This window comes from Eleutherodactylus coqui, chromosome 3 (assembly GCF_035609145.1).
Source record: "Eleutherodactylus coqui strain aEleCoq1 chromosome 3, aEleCoq1.hap1, whole genome shotgun sequence".
NCBI classification, from domain to species: Eukaryota; Metazoa; Chordata; class Amphibia; order Anura; family Eleutherodactylidae; genus Eleutherodactylus; species Eleutherodactylus coqui.
In genome coordinates this window covers 20,327,098-20,348,956 of record NC_089839.1, presented here as the reverse complement: position 1 = coordinate 20,348,956, position 21,859 = coordinate 20,327,098, and the positions used below count along the sequence as shown (strand labels likewise).

The 21,859-nt window shown below is 47.7% G+C and overlaps 1 protein-coding gene across 2 annotated transcripts in view; it reads left to right on the top strand.

Moving 5' to 3' along the window:
• Positions 1-748: 748 nt before the first annotated feature.
• The window catches only part of LOC136620474 (zinc finger protein 665-like), a 55,633-nt gene continuing 34,522 nt past the window's right edge, over positions 749-21,859 (top strand). Inside the window, exons 1-4 of one of the 2 annotated variants that reach the window (XM_066595264.1) lie at positions 749-875; positions 17,613-17,760; positions 17,869-18,063; positions 18,141-18,264. In XM_066595264.1, the coding sequence (XP_066451361.1) occupies positions 847-875; positions 17,613-17,760; positions 17,869-18,063; positions 18,141-18,264 (496 nt within the window). In that variant the 5' untranslated portion in view covers positions 749-846. Of the gene's footprint in view, positions 876-15,595; positions 15,733-17,612; positions 17,761-17,868; positions 18,064-18,140; positions 18,265-21,859 lie in introns of those variants that run through there. The other variant, XM_066595265.1, reaches the window with a different exon arrangement.

The window sequence follows — 21,859 nt, the reverse complement described above, 5'->3', positions numbered from 1 at the left end:
GCTGAAGGCTGCGCAGGGACACTTAGGTGTGCGCTGTTGACACTGCGTCGTGCGGGGGGGGGGGGGGGGGAGGGGTTGGGCAGCATGTAACCCAGGAGAAGTGGCAGCGGAGTGTCATGCAGGCAGTGATTGTGCTTTTTTGGAGGTAGTGTGGTGCTTAGCTAAGGTATGCATTGCTAATGAGGGCTTTTCAGAAGTAAAAGTTGTTGGCAGGGGGGGGGGGGCACTTTTGCCTCTATTGTGGCTTAATAGTGGGACCTGGGAACTTGAGATGCAGCCCAACATGTAGCCCCTCGCCTGCCCTATCCGTTGTTGTGTCGCTCCCATCACTTTCTTGAATTGCCCAGATTTTCACAAATGAAAACCTTAGCGAGCATCGGCGATATACAAAAATGCTCGGGTCGCCCATTGACTTCAATGGGGTTCGTTACTCGAAACGAACCCTCGAGCATCGCGATAATTTCGTCCCGAGTAACGAGCACCCGAGCATTTTGGTGCTCGCTCATCTCTACTCACAATGCAATGACATGGACCCTTCGGGTCTGCCTTCTCTTTCCACCTAACTTCACAGGTGGGACATTCTTGATTCGATCTTTCTAGGTCTCCTGTAATAGCAATCCAATAGAACCTGCAGCAGATGATGAATTCTGTCTTCTTGACACAGAAATGTCCTGATTGGTCATAGTAGGTGAGGACCATACTGACTTCTCTCCATGGGATGACAATTTAATGGATGAGGTTGTTCATAATGGGATCTAAGGCATTGTGATATATTAGCCCTTTCTTCATAAAGAGTTGCTTCCGTTGTCTCCACAGATGACTCAACTTTGGATCTGCATTGCCTAGATGGATCCTCCCAGGGACTTTCTGTGCTGGTAAGGAAATCTTGGAGTTTTCGAATAATTCTGGTTTTAGTTTGAAGCTAGATCCACTGCCCTTCCTCCAAAGGGATCCTAAATTCCCTTCTTGTGACAGAGGTGAAGGTCTTCCATACATCTCAACATTGTCCTAGTAATCTTTCTATGGCAAGGGATCTACTGCTGTTGGCGAGCAAAACAAGACATCTGTGTCCTCATTGGTTTTTCCAGAAAGTCATAATAGGCAAGTCTTGTGATGCTCCCATGCGAACTGTATGCAGATGCACAAGAGGGTTATTGATGGTTTAGACAATGAAAGAGGTGGCAGCAGACAGATAGTCCTTGAATTTCTCTTTCACAGCCCATACAAAACAAGAAACTTAAGCTTAAAGGAGCTTTACTTACAACATATCCCAAATAGCACACTTGAGTATATAGCAGGTTGCACTAAGAAGGTTTAACTTTGAGACCATGTTGGATCAGGATCTGGAAGACTTCAGCCAGGTGTTGTAGATAATCTTCATAGGACCTCCATCAGCCTTTGGAAGGATCAAAGGGCATTACAGAGTCCAATAAGTGTGCAATTAAACGCAAATAAGACCATTGGGTTGGTAAATGCTGCCTTCTTCTGGACTTTCTTTGACATGATTAAATCCAGGGTGGAGAAGTACACAGCTGAATCTAAAGCTATCAAGGATTCCTCAATGCATGGCAATAGATATGCATCTTTATGCGTGATGCTGTTAATTTTTCTATTGTCCACACAAACTCTGATGTTGCCATCTTTTTTACCAGGACCAGAGATAAAAACCTATAGATTATGACTTTCTCTGATCACTTTAGCCTCTTTCATTTCCTGAAGCATGTTTTTGACTCGATGATACATGGCTGGCGAAATTGGTCAGTACCTCTCCTTGATTGGGGAATGAGAGGCCGTTGGGATGGAATGCTCAATGTCATGGACTCTCCAAAAGTCCCTGAAATGCTTGTTGAAGGCTTGATGGAGGTCTCAGATGACCTTCAGAACTCCCTCAATTTGCTTGGAAGGTGTCATCACATCACCTACATGCATGTCAGGCCACATGGGGTAGCTGAAATTTCCCTCTTTCTGCAGCTGTGTAGCTTGTGTTGACCATTGTCAGGTTCACTATATCCTGGATTGTGATGAGAGATAGCTGCGCCACAGCGTAGTACTTCCTCAACTCCACTTCTGTGTCTCTGGTATTCAGCAGATGAATTGGCGCTTTTCCTTGCAGCTAAGGCCAGAGGAGTTCTTCCAGGTTTATAGGCTCTACCAGAGCTTGGTAATCTTGGCCTTGAATTCCCTGTTGAGCCTGACACCGCAGCAGGGTTTCAGTAGCGGGTCATAAGATGACTAGTTTTACATCACAGATACTGGCACGGCAAATTTCTCCTGTGCTGTTGGTGAATCTGCCAGGCTGACAACACCTTGATAGTCCGTTGTAAGACTCTTGGCTGATCATGGGACATTCATCTACAGAATTACGGAAGGGGTATCCCTCTTTGCATCTCTTTATTGTACATCCACAAAAAGCACTTCTGTTGTGAAAGACCGCTGAATAGTGGGCTCCCAGTACCCAATCAGCATTACGGTCTATCCAATGGTGGCCACCAGAGAGGAGCCAGCACGCTCGGCAAGGTCAGCCACCCGAGATAGCCCCGCCCAACCCAAGCAACCGCCCTCTCCCCCGAGCGCGCCCGGGGGCGGCGGGGGCGAGCGGGAGGCGACATGGGGCAGCGGGGGGGAGAGAGAGATTTCTCTCACTCCCCCCCCCCCCCCCCCACTCCACTCTCCCCCGCCACCCCCCGAGCACGCCTGGAGAAGAAGGCAGCCACCCTAGACGAGAGAGGCCTCCCCGAGCAACCGACCCCACCCAGCGCACTCGCCCATTTGCAGCGGCCACTAAAGGTTGTGATCCTGATATCTCTTGAAGGCAGCCTCCTGTATGGTGGTGACCTGTAATTCGGTGTCCTGTAAGGCAGTGAAGGGGACCCCATTGATACGGATGGAAACTTATGAGCAAGGTCCGACATTTGGACAGCCACTTGGAATTTTCAGGACTAACAATTCTTCTACCTCAGGGGCGGTGTACTGTCTCGGGGATGCTCTTTTAGTTTCAACGGTTTTTATTAAGGGTTTTTTTCCAAGAGTGTAACCAGTATGTACATCTTTGTTTCCCCACGCAGGGGGCTTATATTCAGCATTCTAGTACACGTTGGTTTGCAGTACAGTATAGTCTTTTACTCTTGGTTTAAAGTATTGGGAGGGGATAACAGGGGGAATTAAACGAAACAGGGGGTCGTCGAGGATCCACATCTCCCTCCGAGTATTGGTTTGTTGGGGGTTTAAGGTCTGTTTGTGTTTAGGGTTCTTACGTGGTAGAGGAGATGTTATGCAGCCCCGGGATCGCTAGATAGTTGATCCAAGGTTGCCATGTAGTTAGGAAGTTTGGTAATGTATCCGTCTGGATAGCGTGAATTCTTTCGTACAGCATAGTTGTAGAGATTCTGTTTGTCACCTCTGAGAAGGAGAGGCTTGGCGATTTCCATCTGGAAGCGATGTGGATCCTTGCGGCCATACAAACAACCTGTATTAGCTTATGAGCTTTAAATCTAATCCTAGGTTCCCGATTTCCTAGAAGAAATGTTGTGGGTGATTTGGATATCTGGCCAATAAAGATTTGTTTTAGCATATTGTGTATTTGCGTCCATAGTTTTGCCACCTCCGGGCACGTCCACCAAGTGTGGTACATACTGCCCGAAACCTGGCATCCCCTGAAGCATAGCGGAGAGGAGGACGGGAACATATGGTGTAGTCTCTGCGGAACCAAGTATGCCCTGTGTAGAATTTTTACTGATGTTTCTACAAGGGTGACCTGATGGCTGCCTTTTGTAATCGTGGCGCAACAATGTCGCCATCTCTCTAAGGACATTTCCGCTCCCAAGTCCTCCTCCCACCTTTTCATAAACGATAGTTTTCCTTCGGTCTCAGGTTTATTCAGCATATTGTATATACGTGAGAGGGATCCTCTTTGTGAAGGGTCTCTTGTGCAGAGCTTTTCAAATGGAGTAGGTGGGGGGAGTGTAGAGGGCGCTGGTATGGAGCGGATAAAGTGAAATACCTGGTTAATCCTGAGGTATTCTTGTGTAGGAGCTTTAAAGGTGTCTATGAATTGTTGTATAGAGTATAGTTTTGTTTTGTTATAGAAATGGCTGACAGTATGTATGCCATTTCCTCTCCACCAGGCGAATTGGGCTGAGTCGAGACTTGGGGCAAACTGCGGATTAGGGACTATTGGTAATAGTGGGGAGGGCTTAGAAGCCATCTTATACTTAAATCGTGTGCTCCTCCACAGTAAGAGAGAATAGTATGACAGAGGGCTCATTTGCAGGATTCCCCGAAGGGAGAGGGCTCGTGGACCAGGTCAAGTGGGCTACCGAATGTGGCTTAATGCGGCTTCTCTCCATCTCTACCCAAAGTGGGTTCCCCTTTTCGCTCAGGCAAGTTATCCATTGGGCTATTCGGGCTGATTTGTAGTATTTCATCAAGTTGGGGACTGATAGTCCCCCCAAGCTGCGATGGAAGTGCATTACCGTGTGCCTAATTCTGGCCCGTTTGTTAGCCCATATGAATTTAAATATGGTTCGTTGAAATTCGCGGATGGTATGCGTAGGAATGGGTATCGGTAGACATCTAAACAGATATAGTATCCTCGGTAAAGTCACCATTTTGATTGAATTTATCCTTCCTATCCAAGAAAGACCGGGTTTATCCCATTTTATTAGGTCTGCCGCTAAAGTTTTGAGTAGAGGGGAGTAGTTCCATTTATATAGAGCAGAAATGGAGGTGGTTAGGTTGATACCTAAGTAGGTTATATAGTGCTGTTTATATTGAAATTGGAAGTTAAGCTTTAGTAATTTTTTGAGGTTTTCCGGGGTGTTTATGAACGCTATATCCAACTTGTCTATATTTACTCTGAGTCCTGAGTGTTCCGCCCACTTGTCTAATGTGTTCATTAAATTCGGTAGGGATATTAATGGTTAAAATCACAGGAGTGAGGAAAAAGAAAAAAAAACACATTCACTGAAAAAGCCAAAAATACAATACCTGAAGGTCTGCAAAGCAGACACGGTCGCCATAGGCACAATCGCCATAAGGCAGGCACAATCGCCACCGGCACAATCGCCGTAGGGCAGGCGCAATGGCCTTAAGCCCTGAAGATATGTAGTCAGCCAGACAATAATGTGTGGAGGAGCAGCTTGTTCCTGGCAGGCTAATATGCAGTCACTCACTCAACCCAGCCCAGAATGGGGAGGAGTGACTGCATATACTAAAAGCCTGCACATGTGAACGATACCAAAGATGTCAGCCATAGATGGGTGGTGACCCACCATACAGGATATCAACCCTAGCTGATATGACAGCGGGTTGCCCTGTATCTCCAAGGTGGGCCACACTGGCTGACATCTTGGGCTCCCCCACCAACTAGCAAACTACATACAAAAATACTAATGCATACTAATAAAATGCGGGTGTTGGTACTGCATTTTATGTAATTTATTGTGAGTTAGCGTAGGTACTGGCGGAAGCGGTGTGACCTCGACGCGGTCCGTCAGCCTATGCGTTTTGGCCAAAATGCAGTACCAACACCCGCATTTTATTAGTATGCATTAGTATTTTTGTATGTAGTTTGCTAGTTGGTGGGGGAGCCCAAGATGTCAGCCAGTGTGGCCCACCTTGGAGATACAGGGCAACCCGCTGTCATATCAGCTAGGGTTGATATCCTGTATGGTGGGTCACCACCCATCTATGGCTGACATCTTTGGTATCGTTCACATGTGCAGGCTTTTAGTATATGCAGTCACTCCTCCCCATTCTGGGCTGGGTTGAGTGAGTGACTGCATATTAGCCTGCCAGGAACAAGCTGCTCCTCCACACATTATTGTCTGGCTGACTACATATCTTCAGGGCTTAAGGCCATTGCGCCTGCCCTACGGCGATTGTGCCGGTGGCGATTGTGCCTGCCTTATGGCGATCGTGCCTATGGCGACCGTGTCTGCTTTGCAGACCTTCAGGTATTGTATTTTTGGCTTTTTCAGTGAATGTGTTTTTTTTTCTTTTTCCTCACTCCTGTGATTTTATGTAATTTATTGTGAGTTAGCGTAGGTACTGGCGGAAGCGGTGTGACCTCGACGCGGTCCGTCAGCCTATGCGTTTTGGCCAAAATGCAGTACCAACACCCGCATTTTATTAGTATGCATTAGTATTTTTGTATGTAGTTTGCTAGTTGGTGGGGGAGCCCAAGATGTCAGCCAGTGTGGCCCACCTTGGAGATACAGGGCAACCCGCTGTCATATCAGCTAGGGTTGATATCCTGTATGGTGGGTCACCACCCATCTATGGCTGACATCTTTGGTATCGTTCACATGTGCAGGCTTTTAGTATATGCAGTCACTCCTCCCCATTCTGGGCTGGGTTGAGTGAGTGACTGCATATTAGCCTGCCAGGAACAAGCTGCTCCTCCACACATTATTGTCTGGCTGACTACATATCTTCAGGGCTTAAGGCCATTGCGCCTGCCCTACGGCGATTGTGCCGGTGGCGATTGTGCCTGCCTTATGGCGATCGTGCCTATGGCGACCGTGTCTGCTTTGCAGACCTTCAGGTATTGTATTTTTGGCTTTTTCAGTGAATGTGTTTTTTTTTCTTTTTCCTCACTCCTGTGATTTTATGTAATTTATTGTGAGTTAGCGTAGGTACTGGCGGAAGCGGTGTGACCTCGACGCGGTCCGTCAGCCTATGCGTTTTGGCCAAAATGCAGTACCAACACCCGCATTTTATTAGTATGCATTAGTATTTTTGTATGTAGTTTGCTAGTTGGTGGGGGAGCCCAAGATGTCAGCCAGTGTGGCCCACCTTGGAGATACAGGGCAACCCGCTGTCATATCAGCTAGGGTTGATATCCTGTATGGTGGGTCACCACCCATCTATGGCTGACATCTTTGGTATCGTTCACATGTGCAGGCTTTTAGTATATGCAGTCACTCCTCCCCATTCTGGGCTGGGTTGAGTGAGTGACTGCATATTAGCCTGCCAGGAACAAGCTGCTCCTCCACACATTATTGTCTGGCTGACTACATATCTTCAGGGCTTAAGGCCATTGCGCCTGCCCTACGGCGATTGTGCCGGTGGCGATTGTGCCTGCCTTATGGCGATCGTGCCTATGGCGACCGTGTCTGCTTTGCAGACCTTCAGGTATTGTATTTTTGGCTTTTTCAGTGAATGTGTTTTTTTTTCTTTTTCCTCACTCCTGTGATTTTATGTAATTTATTGTGAGTTAGCGTAGGTACTGGCGGAAGCGGTGTGACCTCGACGCGGTCCGTCAGCCTATGCGTTTTGGCCAAAATGCAGTACCAACACCCGCATTTTATTAGTATGCATTAGTATTTTTGTATGTAGTTTGCTAGTTGGTGGGGGAGCCCAAGATGTCAGCCAGTGTGGCCCACCTTGGAGATACAGGGCAACCCGCTGTCATATCAGCTAGGGTTGATATCCTGTATGGTGGGTCACCACCCATCTATGGCTGACATCTTTGGTATCGTTCACATGTGCAGGCTTTTAGTATATGCAGTCACTCCTCCCCATTCTGGGCTGGGTTGAGTGAGTGACTGCATATTAGCCTGCCAGGAACAAGCTGCTCCTCCACACATTATTGTCTGGCTGACTACATATCTTCAGGGCTTAAGGCCATTGCGCCTGCCCTACGGCGATTGTGCCGGTGGCGATTGTGCCTGCCTTATGGCGATCGTGCCTATGGCGACCGTGTCTGCTTTGCAGACCTTCAGGTATTGTATTTTTGGCTTTGTCAGTGAATGTGTTTTTTTTTCTTTTTCCTCACTCCTGTGATTTTATGTAATTTATTGTGAGTTAGCGTAGGTACTGGCGGAAGCGGTGTGACCTCGACGCGGTCCGTCAGCCTATGCGTTTTGGCCAAAATGCAGTACCAACACCCGCATTTTATTAGTATGCATTAGTATTTTTGTATGTAGTTTGCTAGTTGGTGGGGGAGCCCAAGATGTCAGCCAGTGTGGCCCACCTTGGAGATACAGGGCAACCCGCTGTCATATCAGCTAGGGTTGATATCCTGTATGGTGGGTCACCACCCATCTATGGCTGACATCTTTGGTATCGTTCACATGTGCAGGCTTTTAGTATATGCAGTCACTCCTCCCCATTCTGGGCTGGGTTGAGTGAGTGACTGCATATTAGCCTGCCAGGAACAAGCTGCTCCTCCACACATTATTGTCTGGCTGACTACATATCTTCAGGGCTTAAGGCCATTGCGCCTGCCCTACGGCGATTGTGCCGGTGGCGATTGTGCCTGCCTTATGGCGATCGTGCCTATGGCGACCGTGTCTGCTTTGCAGACCTTCAGGTATTGTATTTTTGGCTTTTTCAGTGAATGTGTTTTTTTTTCTTTTTCCTCACTCCTGTGATTTTATGTAATTTATTGTGAGTTAGCGTAGGTACTGGCGGAAGCGGTGTGACCTCGACGCGGTCCGTCAGCCTATGCGTTTTGGCCAAAATGCAGTACCAACACCCGCATTTTATTAGTATGCATTAGTATTTTTGTATGTAGTTTGCTAGTTGGTGGGGGAGCCCAAGATGTCAGCCAGTGTGGCCCACCTTGGAGATACAGGGCAACCCGCTGTCATATCAGCTAGGGTTGATATCCTGTATGGTGGGTCACCACCCATCTATGGCTGACATCTTTGGTATCGTTCACATGTGCAGGCTTTTAGTATATGCAGTCACTCCTCCCCATTCTGGGCTGGGTTGAGTGAGTGACTGCATATTAGCCTGCCAGGAACAAGCTGCTCCTCCACACATTATTGTCTGGCTGACTACATATCTTCAGGGCTTAAGGCCATTGCGCCTGCCCTACGGCGATTGTGCCGGTGGCGATTGTGCCTGCCTTATGGCGATCGTGCCTATGGCGACCGTGTCTGCTTTGAAGACCTTCAGGTATTGTATTTTTGGCTTTTTCAGTGAATGTGTTTTTTTTTCTTTTTCCTCACTCCTGTGATTTTATGTAATTTATTGTGAGTTAGCGTAGGTACTGGCGGAAGCGGTGTGACCTCGACGCGGTCCGTCAGCCTATGCGTTTTGGCCAAAATGCAGTACCAACACCCGCATTTTATTAGTATGCATTAGTATTTTTGTATGTAGTTTGCTAGTTGGTGGGGGAGCCCAAGATGTCAGCCAGTGTGGCCCACCTTGGAGATACAGGGCAACCCGCTGTCATATCAGCTAGGGTTGATATCCTGTATGGTGGGTCACCACCCATCTATGGCTGACATCTTTGGTATCGTTCACATGTGCAGGCTTTTAGTATATGCAGTCACTCCTCCCCATTCTGGGCTGGGTTGAGTGAGTGACTGCATATTAGCCTGCCAGGAACAAGCTGCTCCTCCACACATTATTGTCTGGCTGACTACATATCTTCAGGGCTTAAGGCCATTGCGCCTGCCCTACGGCGATTGTGCCGGTGGCGATTGTGCCTGCCTTATGGCGATCGTGCCTATGGCGACCGTGTCTGCTTTGCAGACCTTCAGGTATTGTATTTTTGGCTTTTTCAGTGAATGTGTTTTTTTTTCTTTTTCCTCACTCCTGTGATTTTATGTAATTTATTGTGAGTTAGCGTAGGTACTGGCGGAAGCGGTGTGACCTCGACGCGGTCCGTCAGCCTATGCGTTTTGGCCAAAATGCAGTACCAACACCCGCATTTTATTAGTATGCATTAGTATTTTTGTATGTAGTTTGCTAGTTGGTGGGGGAGCCCAAGATGTCAGCCAGTGTGGCCCACCTTGGAGATACAGGGCAACCCGCTGTCATATCAGCTAGGGTTGATATCCTGTATGGTGGGTCACCACCCATCTATGGCTGACATCTTTGGTATCGTTCACATGTGCAGGCTTTTAGTATATGCAGTCACTCCTCCCCATTCTGGGCTGGGTTGAGTGAGTGACTGCATATTAGCCTGCCAGGAACAAGCTGCTCCTCCACACATTATTGTCTGGCTGACTACATATCTTCAGGGCTTAAGGCCATTGCGCCTGCCCTACGGCGATTGTGCCGGTGGCGATTGTGCCTGCCTTATGGCGATCGTGCCTATGGCGACCGTGTCTGCTTTGCAGACCTTCAGGTATTGTATTTTTGGCTTTTTCAGTGAATGTGTTTTTTTTTCTTTTTCCTCACTCCTGTGATTTTATGTAATTTATTGTGAGTTAGCGTAGGTACTGGCGGAAGCGGTGTGACCTCGACGCGGTCCGTCAGCCTATGCGTTTTGGCCAAAATGCAGTACCAACACCCGCATTTTATTAGTATGCATTAGTATTTTTGTATGTAGTTTGCTAGTTGGTGGGGGAGCCCAAGATGTCAGCCAGTGTGGCCCACCTTGGAGATACAGGGCAACCCGCTGTCATATCAGCTAGGGTTGATATCCTGTATGGTGGGTCACCACCCATCTATGGCTGACATCTTTGGTATCGTTCACATGTGCAGGCTTTTAGTATATGCAGTCACTCCTCCCCATTCTGGGCTGGGTTGAGTGAGTGACTGCATATTAGCCTGCCAGGAACAAGCTGCTCCTCCACACATTATTGTCTGGCTGACTACATATCTTCAGGGCTTAAGGCCATTGCGCCTGCCCTACGGCGATTGTGCCGGTGGCGATTGTGCCTGCCTTATGGCGATCGTGCCTATGGCGACCGTGTCTGCTTTGCAGACCTTCAGGTATTGTATTTTTGGCTTTTTCAGTGAATGTGTTTTTTTTTTTTCTTTTTCCTCACTCCTGTGATTTTATGTAATTTATTGTGAGTTAGCGTAGGTACTGGCGGAAGCGGTGTGACCTCGACGCGGTCCGTCAGCCTATGCGTTTTGGCCAAAATGCAGTACCAACACCCGCATTTTATTAGTATGCATTAGTATTTTTGTATGTAGTTTGCTAGTTGGTGGGGGAGCCCAAGATGTCAGCCAGTGTGGCCCACCTTGGAGATACAGGGCAACCCGCTGTCATATCAGCTAGGGTTGATATCCTGTATGGTGGGTCACCACCCATCTATGGCTGACATCTTTGGTATCGTTCACATGTGCAGGCTTTTAGTATATGCAGTCACTCCTCCCCATTCTGGGCTGGGTTGAGTGAGTGACTGCATATTAGCCTGCCAGGAACAAGCTGCTCCTCCACACATTATTGTCTGGCTGACTACATATCTTCAGGGCTTAAGGCCATTGCGCCTGCCCTACGGCGATTGTGCCGGTGGCGATTGTGCCTGCCTTATGGCGATCGTGCCTATGGCGACCGTGTCTGCTTTGCAGACCTTCAGGTATTGTATTTTTGGCTTTTTCAGTGAATGGATATTAATGGTTTGTTTATGGTTAGCAGAAGGTCGTCCGCAAATAAGCTTATTTTAAATTCTTTATCTCCCATCTTTACTCCCCTCACATTTGGATTGGTGCGGATAGCTGTAGCCAGCGGCTCAATAGCCAGAGCAAATAGAGCCGGGGAAAGGGGGCAGCCCTGTCTGGTCCCTCTATGGATTTTGATAGGGGTTTCTTTTGTGGTGGGGAGTTTTAGAAACGTAGATGGTGTTGAGTATAGTGCCCTAATAGCGGATAGAAATGGTCCCTTGATCCCGTTGCGCTGGAGAACCCAGAAAAGATAGTTCCATGATAAAGTATCAAAGGCCTTTTCTAGGTCTAGTGCCAATAATGTAATTTGGGTATTTAATTTTGAGACGTGATCTATAACATTTAGTACCTTGCGTATGTTGTCAGAAGCTTGTCTCGATGGTATGAACCCGACTTAGTCTTTATGGACCAGAGAGGGGAGAAAGTGATTTAACCGTGTGGCGAGAATGGATGTAAATAGTTTATAATCTAGATTGAGCAATGAGATGGGTCTATAGTTTTTAGGTGATAAGTGGTCCTTATTTTCTTTTGGGATTACCGTTAGTTGAGAGTCAAGGAATTCATTAGGTGGGTTTTCCCCTTTCATAAGATTCCGGAAGATTTTTTCTAAAGGTTGTATAAGGATATCTTTGAATTTTTTGTAATAGAGGGCAGTAAATCTGTCGGGACCCGGCGCTTTTCCTAATTTGAGATTTTTTATAGCTGCGGCTATTTCCTCCCCTGATATTTCAGTATTTAATTGGGCCAGTTGGGAACTTGAGAGGGAGGGAAGTTTCAGAACGTTTAGAAGTGATGTCATTGGAGGTGGGGCTTTATTTGGTTGGGCCCTATAGAGTTTATCGTAGTAGTTTTGGAATGTGTCATATATTAGGTTTGGATTGGAGGTTACTTTTCCTTGGGGTGTACTTATTTTGAAGACATTGTTAACTCTACCTTTGTTTCTCAGGCTAGCGGCTAGGAGTCGGTCCGGTTTGTTGGCGAGTTTGTAGTATGTCGCCCCAGTCCACTGGAGGGCTTTTTCTACCTGGTGTGACAGAAGTATGTTTATTTGCAGTTTAATATCTTTGATTGATTTCGTTGTTGCCAGAGATGGGTGTCGTTGGTTCAATTCCTGTAGGAGGAGAAGTTTTTTTTCTAGGTCAAGGAGTGCCTGACCCCTCTCTCTCTTTCTTCTGGATGCTAGTTTAATTAGGTGGCCCCTAATATAGGCCTTATGTGCTAGCCAAATCCACATGGGGGATGAATTGTGCTCGGTGTTTAGTTCAAAATATTCTGTGATGTCTTTTGTGATTTGGGTGAGCATATTTGGGTCTCTCAATATTGCCTCATTTAGTCGCCATCTAGTTTTTGTGTGAGTACTTGCTGTCCAAATCATGGAGTATAATACTACATCGTGGTCCGACCATGAGCAAGGGATGTGTCTAATCTGTGCTAATGTCGGTAGGAGGGACGTTGAGACTAAGATGTAATCTAGTCTGGAATATAGATGCGCTGTCGGAGAGTAATATGTGTATCCCCTTTTAGGGCCATGGAATTCTCTCCAGCAGTCAACTATTGAAAGCGATGACATAGAGTCCTCCCACCTCTTTCGTTGTATTCCCGAAAACCTATCAGGGTTGGTCGCCGTCCTATCTAATTTCGGGGAAAATGGGAGATTAAAGTCCCCTGCCCATATCAGTTTTGCTAGTGGGTACTGTTTTAGTTTCTTGCTGAGTAGCAGAAGCGTAGGAAGAGGGTTTTCTGCCGGAGCGTATACATTTACGAATGCTACCTGTTGGTCATAAAGTGTGCCTAATACTATACAGAAACGCCCTTCCTTATCTGTTTCCACCTGTTTTATGTTCAGAGGTAGGGAGTTGTGAAAGAGAGTTAAGACCCCACTACGTTTTGTGGGGGCAGAAGAAGTATAAAATCTAGAATATTGTGGGTGGAAAAATTTAGGGGTGGAGGTTTGGGAGAAATGGGTTTCTTGGATACATATCACTTCTGGGCGCTGTTTTTTATAACATAGGAAAGCCTGTTTACGCTTCTGAGGGGAGTTAAAGCCCCTAACGTTGTGAGAAATTACTTGTACCACGAGGGAGGTAATTCAATCGCTTTTGACCTTTTTTGTGGATTTAGTTTCTCTGGTTGGGTGCTAGAGCATGTAGGGAATTTGTGTTTACCTGACGACCTAGGGAGGGGGGGGGCTGAGTGTTAACAAACTTCTCAGTTTTGGGGTTAACATAAACTGGTGAACTGGGGAAAGGGTCCTAAGACTCCAACGGGGATGACTGAATGCGTTCCCCATTCGTGGGTGTTCGGCAGTCATCTTTTTGTGGGGCAACACGGAAAGCAGGGCCGGACCCGCACTGTTTGTCAACTAATCAAACCAAATAAAAAGTTCAACATCCCTTATCATTAAGACTTGTCCGCGGGGTCCCTGTCCCCAGCCCGGTGTTTTTCTGGGCAGGGGGGAGGGAGGCCGCAGGTCGCGGAGCTTAGATAAACTGATTAGATCAAAACCAGAAAATAACATATGATGTGTCTATGTTAAACTAGACTAACTATTATAGAATACTCTTGGTTTAAGGCTTATGTAGACTTATGGTTCTACCTAATTAGACTATTGTCTACTATAGTGTTAGTGTCAGGTATGTCCATAGTCCTTAGCCATCCGAGGGTGACCCCTCAAATGGTTCATGCTCACGTGTCTTGAGTCGGTCTTGGCCTGGCTGGGGTAGAGGTTGGTCTGGGTGGTCTTCTGGTCGGTCCTGTGGTGGTCCAATTTCGCCTGGGACGTTGTGATAGACCTCTCGGGGGAGCCGTATCCGTGACTGGTATGCAAGCTGTCTCCGCAGCTTGGTAGGCTTCTTGTAGGGTTCTTGCTATGTATGATCTCCCTTGGTGTTGGAATATAAGGGCAAAGGGGAAGCCCCATTTGTATTTTATGTTAGATGCTTGTAATGCTTGGGTCACAGGTCGTAGTGACCTGCGTTTTGCTAGTGTAATCGGGGCTATATCAGCGTACAGTTGGACTGAGGCTGGTAGTCCTGGGAGGTGGGAGAGTTGTCTGGCTGCTGTCAGGATTTGGTCTCGTATTTCACTGTGGTGCATTTTCAGAATCACATCTCGGGGTAGCTCCGGATTGGGAGGACGCGTCAAGGCCCGGTGTATTCTATCAATTTTCAGTTGCTGTAAATCTGTGTTAGGTAAGAGCGTGGAAAAGAGGGCAGTAGCTGTTTCTGTCAGAGCTGTTGTTGATTCAGGGAGGCCTCGGATCCGGATGTTGGCTCGCCTGGACCTATTTTCCAGATCTTCGCATTTGGCTTCCATAAGGCTTAGTCTGGATTCAACATCTTCAAGGCGTTGTTTGTCTTCTTCCAAAGTATCTACAATGTCCTCTGTAATTCGCTCCAGTTTGTCTATTCTCTGTCCGAGGTCTCTTATTTGGTCAGTAAAGTCTTTTACTGCTTGGGATAATTCCGTTTTGAAGACGGATTTCATCTGGTTTAGGAGCGCCATCTGGGGGACCGTAAGTGCCTGGGCCTCTGTATCTTGGTTATCTTGTGGCATCGCTGCATTGGCTAGTTGTTCAGAGGTTGCCGGGCTTGGGGGCGCTGACCCAGAGAATAAATCGGCCTGGGTTTGAGATGCAAATAGTTCTGGAAGGGTTCCCCGAGGTGTAGGCTGCGATTCCCGAGAGGTCTTTCCTTTCATTTTGGTCATCTTGGATTTATTTCAGGTTCCGCTGTGCTAACTGTGGGACTTTGCTTGTGATGTGCATAGGTCCAGCCCTGTTGTGGCCTAGGGAGACATCAGCACCTCTTTCTCAGGCCACCCGTGTGTCACACCTTAGATGTGGGGGGCCGGCATGGTCCAGCACCCTAGGGAGGTACTCGTGGCGATTTGCAGTGTTGGGTACCTTTCTTTAGGGTAACTGAGTGCGTTTGCAGGATTTGAGAGTTGGTGGTGTGGCTTTATAGCGTATATGCTTCTGGCGTTGTGGGGCCACGTCTGTTGCAGCTTGAGTGATCAGCTTGTTATGCGATCCCGCTTTTTAGGTACGGTGGTAATGTGCGGGCTCAGTTGCCTCTTTTTAGTGGGCCTGTATTATTGTGGCTATATGGGCAGCTACTCTGGACACTTGCATTCCAGCAGTCTTGCCGCAATTCAGGGTTTGTGCTTTTGTGGGGTGCTGTTCTGTTGGGTGACCACAAGGTGGCAGCAGGGATTTATTAATGTCTCTACTGTTTTACTTTCACCGTGAGCCCTCAGCTCTCTCCAGAGTACGGATGGCGTCTCTCTGCTAGGGGGGAGGGGTGGCTCCACGGGTTCCCCTCTCCGCTGCACACAGTGTCCCCGGGGCTTCACCTCCTCTCCTGACTGCCTCCTGTGATAGTAAGTGGGGTGATTCTGGGGACGGGGCAGTTGTGTGCCTATAATGTCCAGGGGAGAGGGAATTGTCCCACTCCGTGCACACCGTCTCTTTGGATGTGCCCTTCTGGTCTCTCTCTGTCGCCCTGCGGAGTCCCCTGGTTTTTCAGCTCTCCCCTTCACCTTATCAGTGAGGTGTGTGCTTGTCTGACTCACCGGGTCGGCCTACGGTCGGGCCGTAGCGTTGGCGTTCTTGTTGCCGCGGTGGTTCCCGCGGGGGTCTTGGGAGCCGCACTTGTGCCCTGTAGTGAGGGAGTCATCGCCGCTCATCTGGTGCTTCCGGCGGGCGGCCGTGCCCGTAACTTTAGTCCGGGGATGCGCCTCCCCGGGTAGGCCGCACTGCTTCTCCTGCACCTAGCGACCCGCGGAGGGTCTCAAACTGCTCCTCGCGGTGCCGCGATGCCAGCGGTGGTACTTTGTGGTCGGTGGGGGTCCGTGGAGCCCCGGGATACCGCTGTTAAGGTCGCGCCGGTCGGGAGCTCCTGAGATACGCTCTTTTCCCGCTGCTGGTCAACTATAGAGTTTTTTTTTTTTGCTGTACTACTTGTATTTTTTTTCAAAGATATTTCATTTTTTAAAAACTATTTTCTGCCGCCGTCTTCTGACCGCCATAAACTTTTCTTTCAGTTGACATAGTTATATGAAGGCTGATTTTCTGCAGGATGTCCTGTGGTTTGTGTTGGTTCAGTCTTTGAATACATACGAATTTTTGATTGCTTTTTATTGCATTGTTTTTTTTAGAGATCGGGCGGCCAAAACGCATGTCTGGCATTCACCATGCGGGATAAATAATGTGTTACTTTGATAGATCAGACGTTTACAGGCACAGCAACGAGAAATATGTATTTGTCTTTATAATAAATATGGCAAAAGGGTTTTATTTTTTAAAGTTTGCTTTTTTTTTTTAATAATTAGTAAAACTTTATTAACTTTATTCTTACTTTTTATTGTAGTGCCCATGGGGGACAACAACATAAGGGGTTAACAGTGGAAAGTCCTATTGACTTACGCAATAAAAAAATCAATTAAAAATGCTTCTCAAAAAATGCGTTGCTGATGCCTTAAAAATCACTTGAACAAAATCGCGATCGCCAGTGTGGGGCTAACCTAAGTACGATGTCCGGCTCCTGTAATGTGCGCCGTGTAGCTAATGCTGCGTGTCTGCAGTGAGCGGGGGTCTGTACTAGGGTCCTATGAGTTGAGGGACTCCAAGATACGTGTAACCCCCAACCCAGTCCCCCACACAGTAATAATCCTCACTACATAGTAATGGCTCCTCTGTACCCCAAAGTAATAAGCATCATTTGTGACCCTGACAAGGTGATAGCGGCTCCTCTGTGCCTCCCCTCAAGTAACAGCGGCTCCTCTGCCCCCCTTCCCCAGTAATGGTGCTTCCCCCACCAACTACCAGCATTTTCTCCATGTAGCTTCCAAGTATTGGTGTTTCCTTCTAAGTAATAGCCGTTCCTTAGTACATCTTCCCCAAGTAGCAGCGGTCCCTCTGTGCTCCCCTGAAGTAATGGTACCTCCAGCCAAGTAACAGCAGACCCTCTGTACATCTACACCAAGTCATAGCCGCCCTCTGTGCTTCCTCCTACTAAGTAATGGCCGTCTCCTTGAATGTCTCCCCCAAGTACTAAAGGTCCTTTTCCATATCCACAAAGTAATGGCTCCTCTGTGTGTTCCCCCCAAGTAACAGCGCTGCAGGGTGTAATCACCCCATAAATCTGTACAAAGATAGAATACAACATCTACACTTTAGTGTCTCCTAAAAGGCTTCTCATTATTATCTCCATAAAATATTTTTTGTGGTTTTTACATTCGTTCATCTTCTTCCCATTCAGGCTCCGGCATCCTAGTATCGTCTGTTGGGATCTTCCATATGAGAGAGTTTGTCTGATGAACCTGACAAGGATGGATGGGAAGAGGAAGGAGATGGCAGAGAGTCTATTACATCTCACCCTAGAGATCTTCTATCAGCTTACTGGAGAGGTGAGAGATTCTGATGACATCACATGACATCATTCTTCTCTATGCTAACAGATGGACATGACTGAGAAGGTGAGGGACTCTGTAGATGTATGTAACACCATTTATTAGTCCGTCTCTCATCAGGATTATACAGCAGTGCAGAAGACCTCTAGTGAGCGCTGGCAGAACTTTGTGTCTGAAGGTCATGGAAGAACGCTGAGCCCAATAACGGGGCCTACAACTCACTACCTGATACATGAGGACTTCAATGGGCAGAAGATCCTGGAACATGTCCTCAAGATGACTGAGCTGCTGACAGGAGAGGTGAACACTGCGGGGAATGGGGGACATTATACAGTAACAGGAGGGCTGTGGAGGATGACTGTATATTGTGTTGTCAGGTTCTTATAAGGTGTCAGGACGTCTCCATCTATTTCTCCATCGAGGAGTGGGAGTATTTAGAAGGACACAAGGATCTGTACAAGGAGGTCATGCTGGAGGATCAGCAGCCCCTCACATCACAAGGTAATCTATACATATAATGAAACGTCCTGACTGACTGATTCATCAATGCTGAGCGAAACTACTAAAGTTAGAAACATAATTGGCCAGCAGCTTCTTTGTATAACATAGAGATCCCCTAAGAAAGGATTTTTTTCAATTCTACCTCTAGAGGATGACAAAGGGGGTCAAATTTGTATGGGAAAGCAATATCTAACGCACCTCTGAATGTGAGACTTGGCTAAAATAATCAATTGAACAAATAATTTTACACATATTTCACCGACTGTCAAACACTGACCTAAATATTTGCTGAGCTGCTACTGATTTCCACAATCCACCATAACTGCGAGCCCGCGCCATATCCTCTAAATAGTCAGCTAAACTGTTATAATTACTGCCATCACTATCAGGAGATAAAATGGTGAAACCATCCCAGTGATTCTCCACGTGCTCCAATATCTCCTCCTGCTAAATGTTATCTGTTGCTCCCTAACTGTCTGCTATTTTTTATTTCCCATTTGTTCCTATGGAGGCTTCTTTTTATTGCATCGCTACAAACACACAATGTGATTAACATTATTTAGTCCCATTGACTTTTGTGATAAAAAATCGTATGATTTTATCGCGGGCGGCAGTGATGTGATGCAAGATTTTTCGTAAAAAAAAAAAAGCATCGCTCTTGTTCACAGATCGCAGTGAATAAAGATGCAAATTTGCCACATTTTTCTTGTGGCAAAATCGCAATTGTCCGTGTTAATTAGCCTTATGGAGCTGTGTTGAACGCACTCCCCATTCCTCAGCTTGAAAGTACTTCTAATTCTGGGAAAAGTGCTTAAAAACGCCGAGCTAGATTTACTGATGCTAAAAGAAGAGGAAGAATACGACTCAACGAAACCGCTACTAAGTACACATAAATAAGGAAGTTCACCGCGCCGCAGTGACAGATTACCAGCAAACAAATCCTCAGGTTCATAGAACTGCAGCAGCTAAATACCAAGATAATAACCCCAATGTCCATAGAACATCATCAGCTGAATAACCCCGAGGTCCATAGAACATCAGCAGCTGAATAACCCCGAGGTCCATAGAACATCATCAGCTGAATAAACCCGAGGTCCATAGAACATCATGAGCTGAGTAACCCCGAGGTCCATAGAACATCATCAGCTGAGTAACCCCGAGGTCCATAGAACATCATCAGCTGAATAACCCCCGATGTCCATAGAACATCATTAGTTGAATGACTTCGATGTCCATAGAACATCATGAGCTGAGTGACCCCGAGGTCCATAGAACATCATGAGCTGAGTGACCCCAAGGTCCATAGAACATCATGAGCTGAGTGACCGCGAGGTCCATAGAACATCATGAGCTGAGTGACCGCGAGGTCCATAGAACATCATGAGCTGAGTGACCGCGAGGTCCATAGAACATCATGAGCTGAGTGACCGCGAGGTCCATAGAACATCATGAGCTGAGTGACCGCGAGGTCCATAGAACATCATGAGCTGAGTGACTGCGAGGTCCATAGAACATCATGAGCTGAATGACCCCGAGGTCCATAGAACATCATGAGCTGAGTGACCCCGAGGTCCATAGAGCATCATGAGCTGAGTGACCCCGAGGTCCATAGAACACCATCAGCTGAGTGACCCCAATGTCCATAGAACATCATCAGCTGAATAAACCCGAGGTCCATAGAACATCATGAGCTGAGTGACCGCGAGGTCCATAGAACATCATGAGCTGAATGACCCCGAGGTCCATAGAACATCATGAGCTGAGTGACCCCGAGGTCCATAGAGCATCATGAGCTGAGTGACCTCGAGGTCCATAGAACACCATCAGCTGAGTGACCCCAATGTCCATAGAACATCATCAGCTGAATAAACCCGAGGTCCATAGAACATCATGAGCTGAGTGACCCCCAGGTCCATAGAACATCATGAGCTGAGTGACCCCGAGGTCCATAGAGCATCATGAGCTGAGTGACCCCGAGGTCCATAGAGCATCATGAGCTGAGTGACCCCGAGGTCCATAGAGCATCATGAGCTGAGTGACCCCGAGGTCCATAGAGCATCATGAGCTGAGTGACCCCCAGGTCCATAGAACATCATGAGCTGAGTGACCCCGAGGTCCATAGAGCATCATAAGCTTAATAACCCCAAAATTCACAGAGCAGCTGGTAATAAATATGACAGAAATAATCCAAGACGATCAGAAAGGCGATTGCTTCCATGGAAGGTTAAAGCTTTGTCAGGAATGTTGTACGATTCTGACGTGGATTATGAATCTGATAAAACTGTTGTTCTGGGAACTATGACTCATAAATGTACCGTATATTCCGACGTATAAGGCGACTAGGCGCATAAGATCACCCCCCCCCCCCCGCAACTGTCACCCTATACGCCGGGAATATGGTGTAAAAAAAAAAAAGCAGTACTCTCCTCCCCCGGCGTTCTTTGGCAATGCTGCAGGCTGTCGGTCCCTCCTCGTCCCCAACAGAGCATTGCTTTCTAGATGCAGGGCTTGAAATCCCCGCCTCCAGAAAGCTAATGCTGTGATTGGCTAACACACGCACCGTCTGCCAATCACAGCCATTCAATGACATCATGGAATGGCTCTGATTGGCTAACTCAGGCGGCCTCAGCCAATCACAGCCATTAGCTCCACGACCTTTGCTTTCCTGGAGCCGGGATTTATAAATCCCACAACCAGGAAGTGATCTTCTGTCGGCGGCCGAGGACTGCAAGAATTGCAGTGTAGCTTTGGAGAGCAGCGGGAGAGTTTCGGACCGAGCCTGCTATATAGTGATATAGACCACGTGGGCACGTCGCACAGCAGTCAGTGCTCTGGCAGATGAAACAGACATTGCAGTGTCCTGATGGTGGCAGCACCCGTGGTGGACTTGCGGAAACGTGCGCACAGGCGGCGTAGCTTGCCTAGCAGGTCAGACAAGTGGGGGTAGTTTTTTAGAAATCGCTAAAGCACCAGATTGAAGACGTGGGCCAGGCATGGCACGTGTGTGAGGCTGCGGAGCTGCCACCAGGTTACGGCCATTGTCACACACGACCATGCCCGGTTGGAGGCTCAGCAGTGAAAGCCAGAGGTCTGTCTGCTCTATCAGACCCTGTAACAGCTCGGGGGCCGTGTGCCTTTTGTCACCTAAACTGCTTAGTTTCAGCACGGGTTGCTGACGTTTGCCCACAACTGTGCTGCCGCGCGCTACCGACTGCTGGCGACGTGCTCACACTTCGTAATTGAGAGGTGGAGGTGGTGGAGGGGGGATTGGAGGAGGCGGAATAATACGCCACAGATACCAGCACCGAGGTAGGACACGCTATTCTTTGATGTGGGTAGCACGTGAGCGGTCCCAGGCTCTAACTCAGTCCCAGCCTCCACTAAGTTCACCCAATGTGCCGCCAGGGAGATATAGTGGCCCTGCCCGCCTGTACTTGTCCACGTGTCTGTCGTTAAGTGGACCTTCCCAGTAACTGCATTGTAATGTTGCGGGAGACGTGCTTGTGTAGGGCGGGGACGGCACACCAGGAAAAATAGTAGCGACTGGGGACCGAATACCGAATAGCGCGGGACCACCGCCACCATCATATTTTTG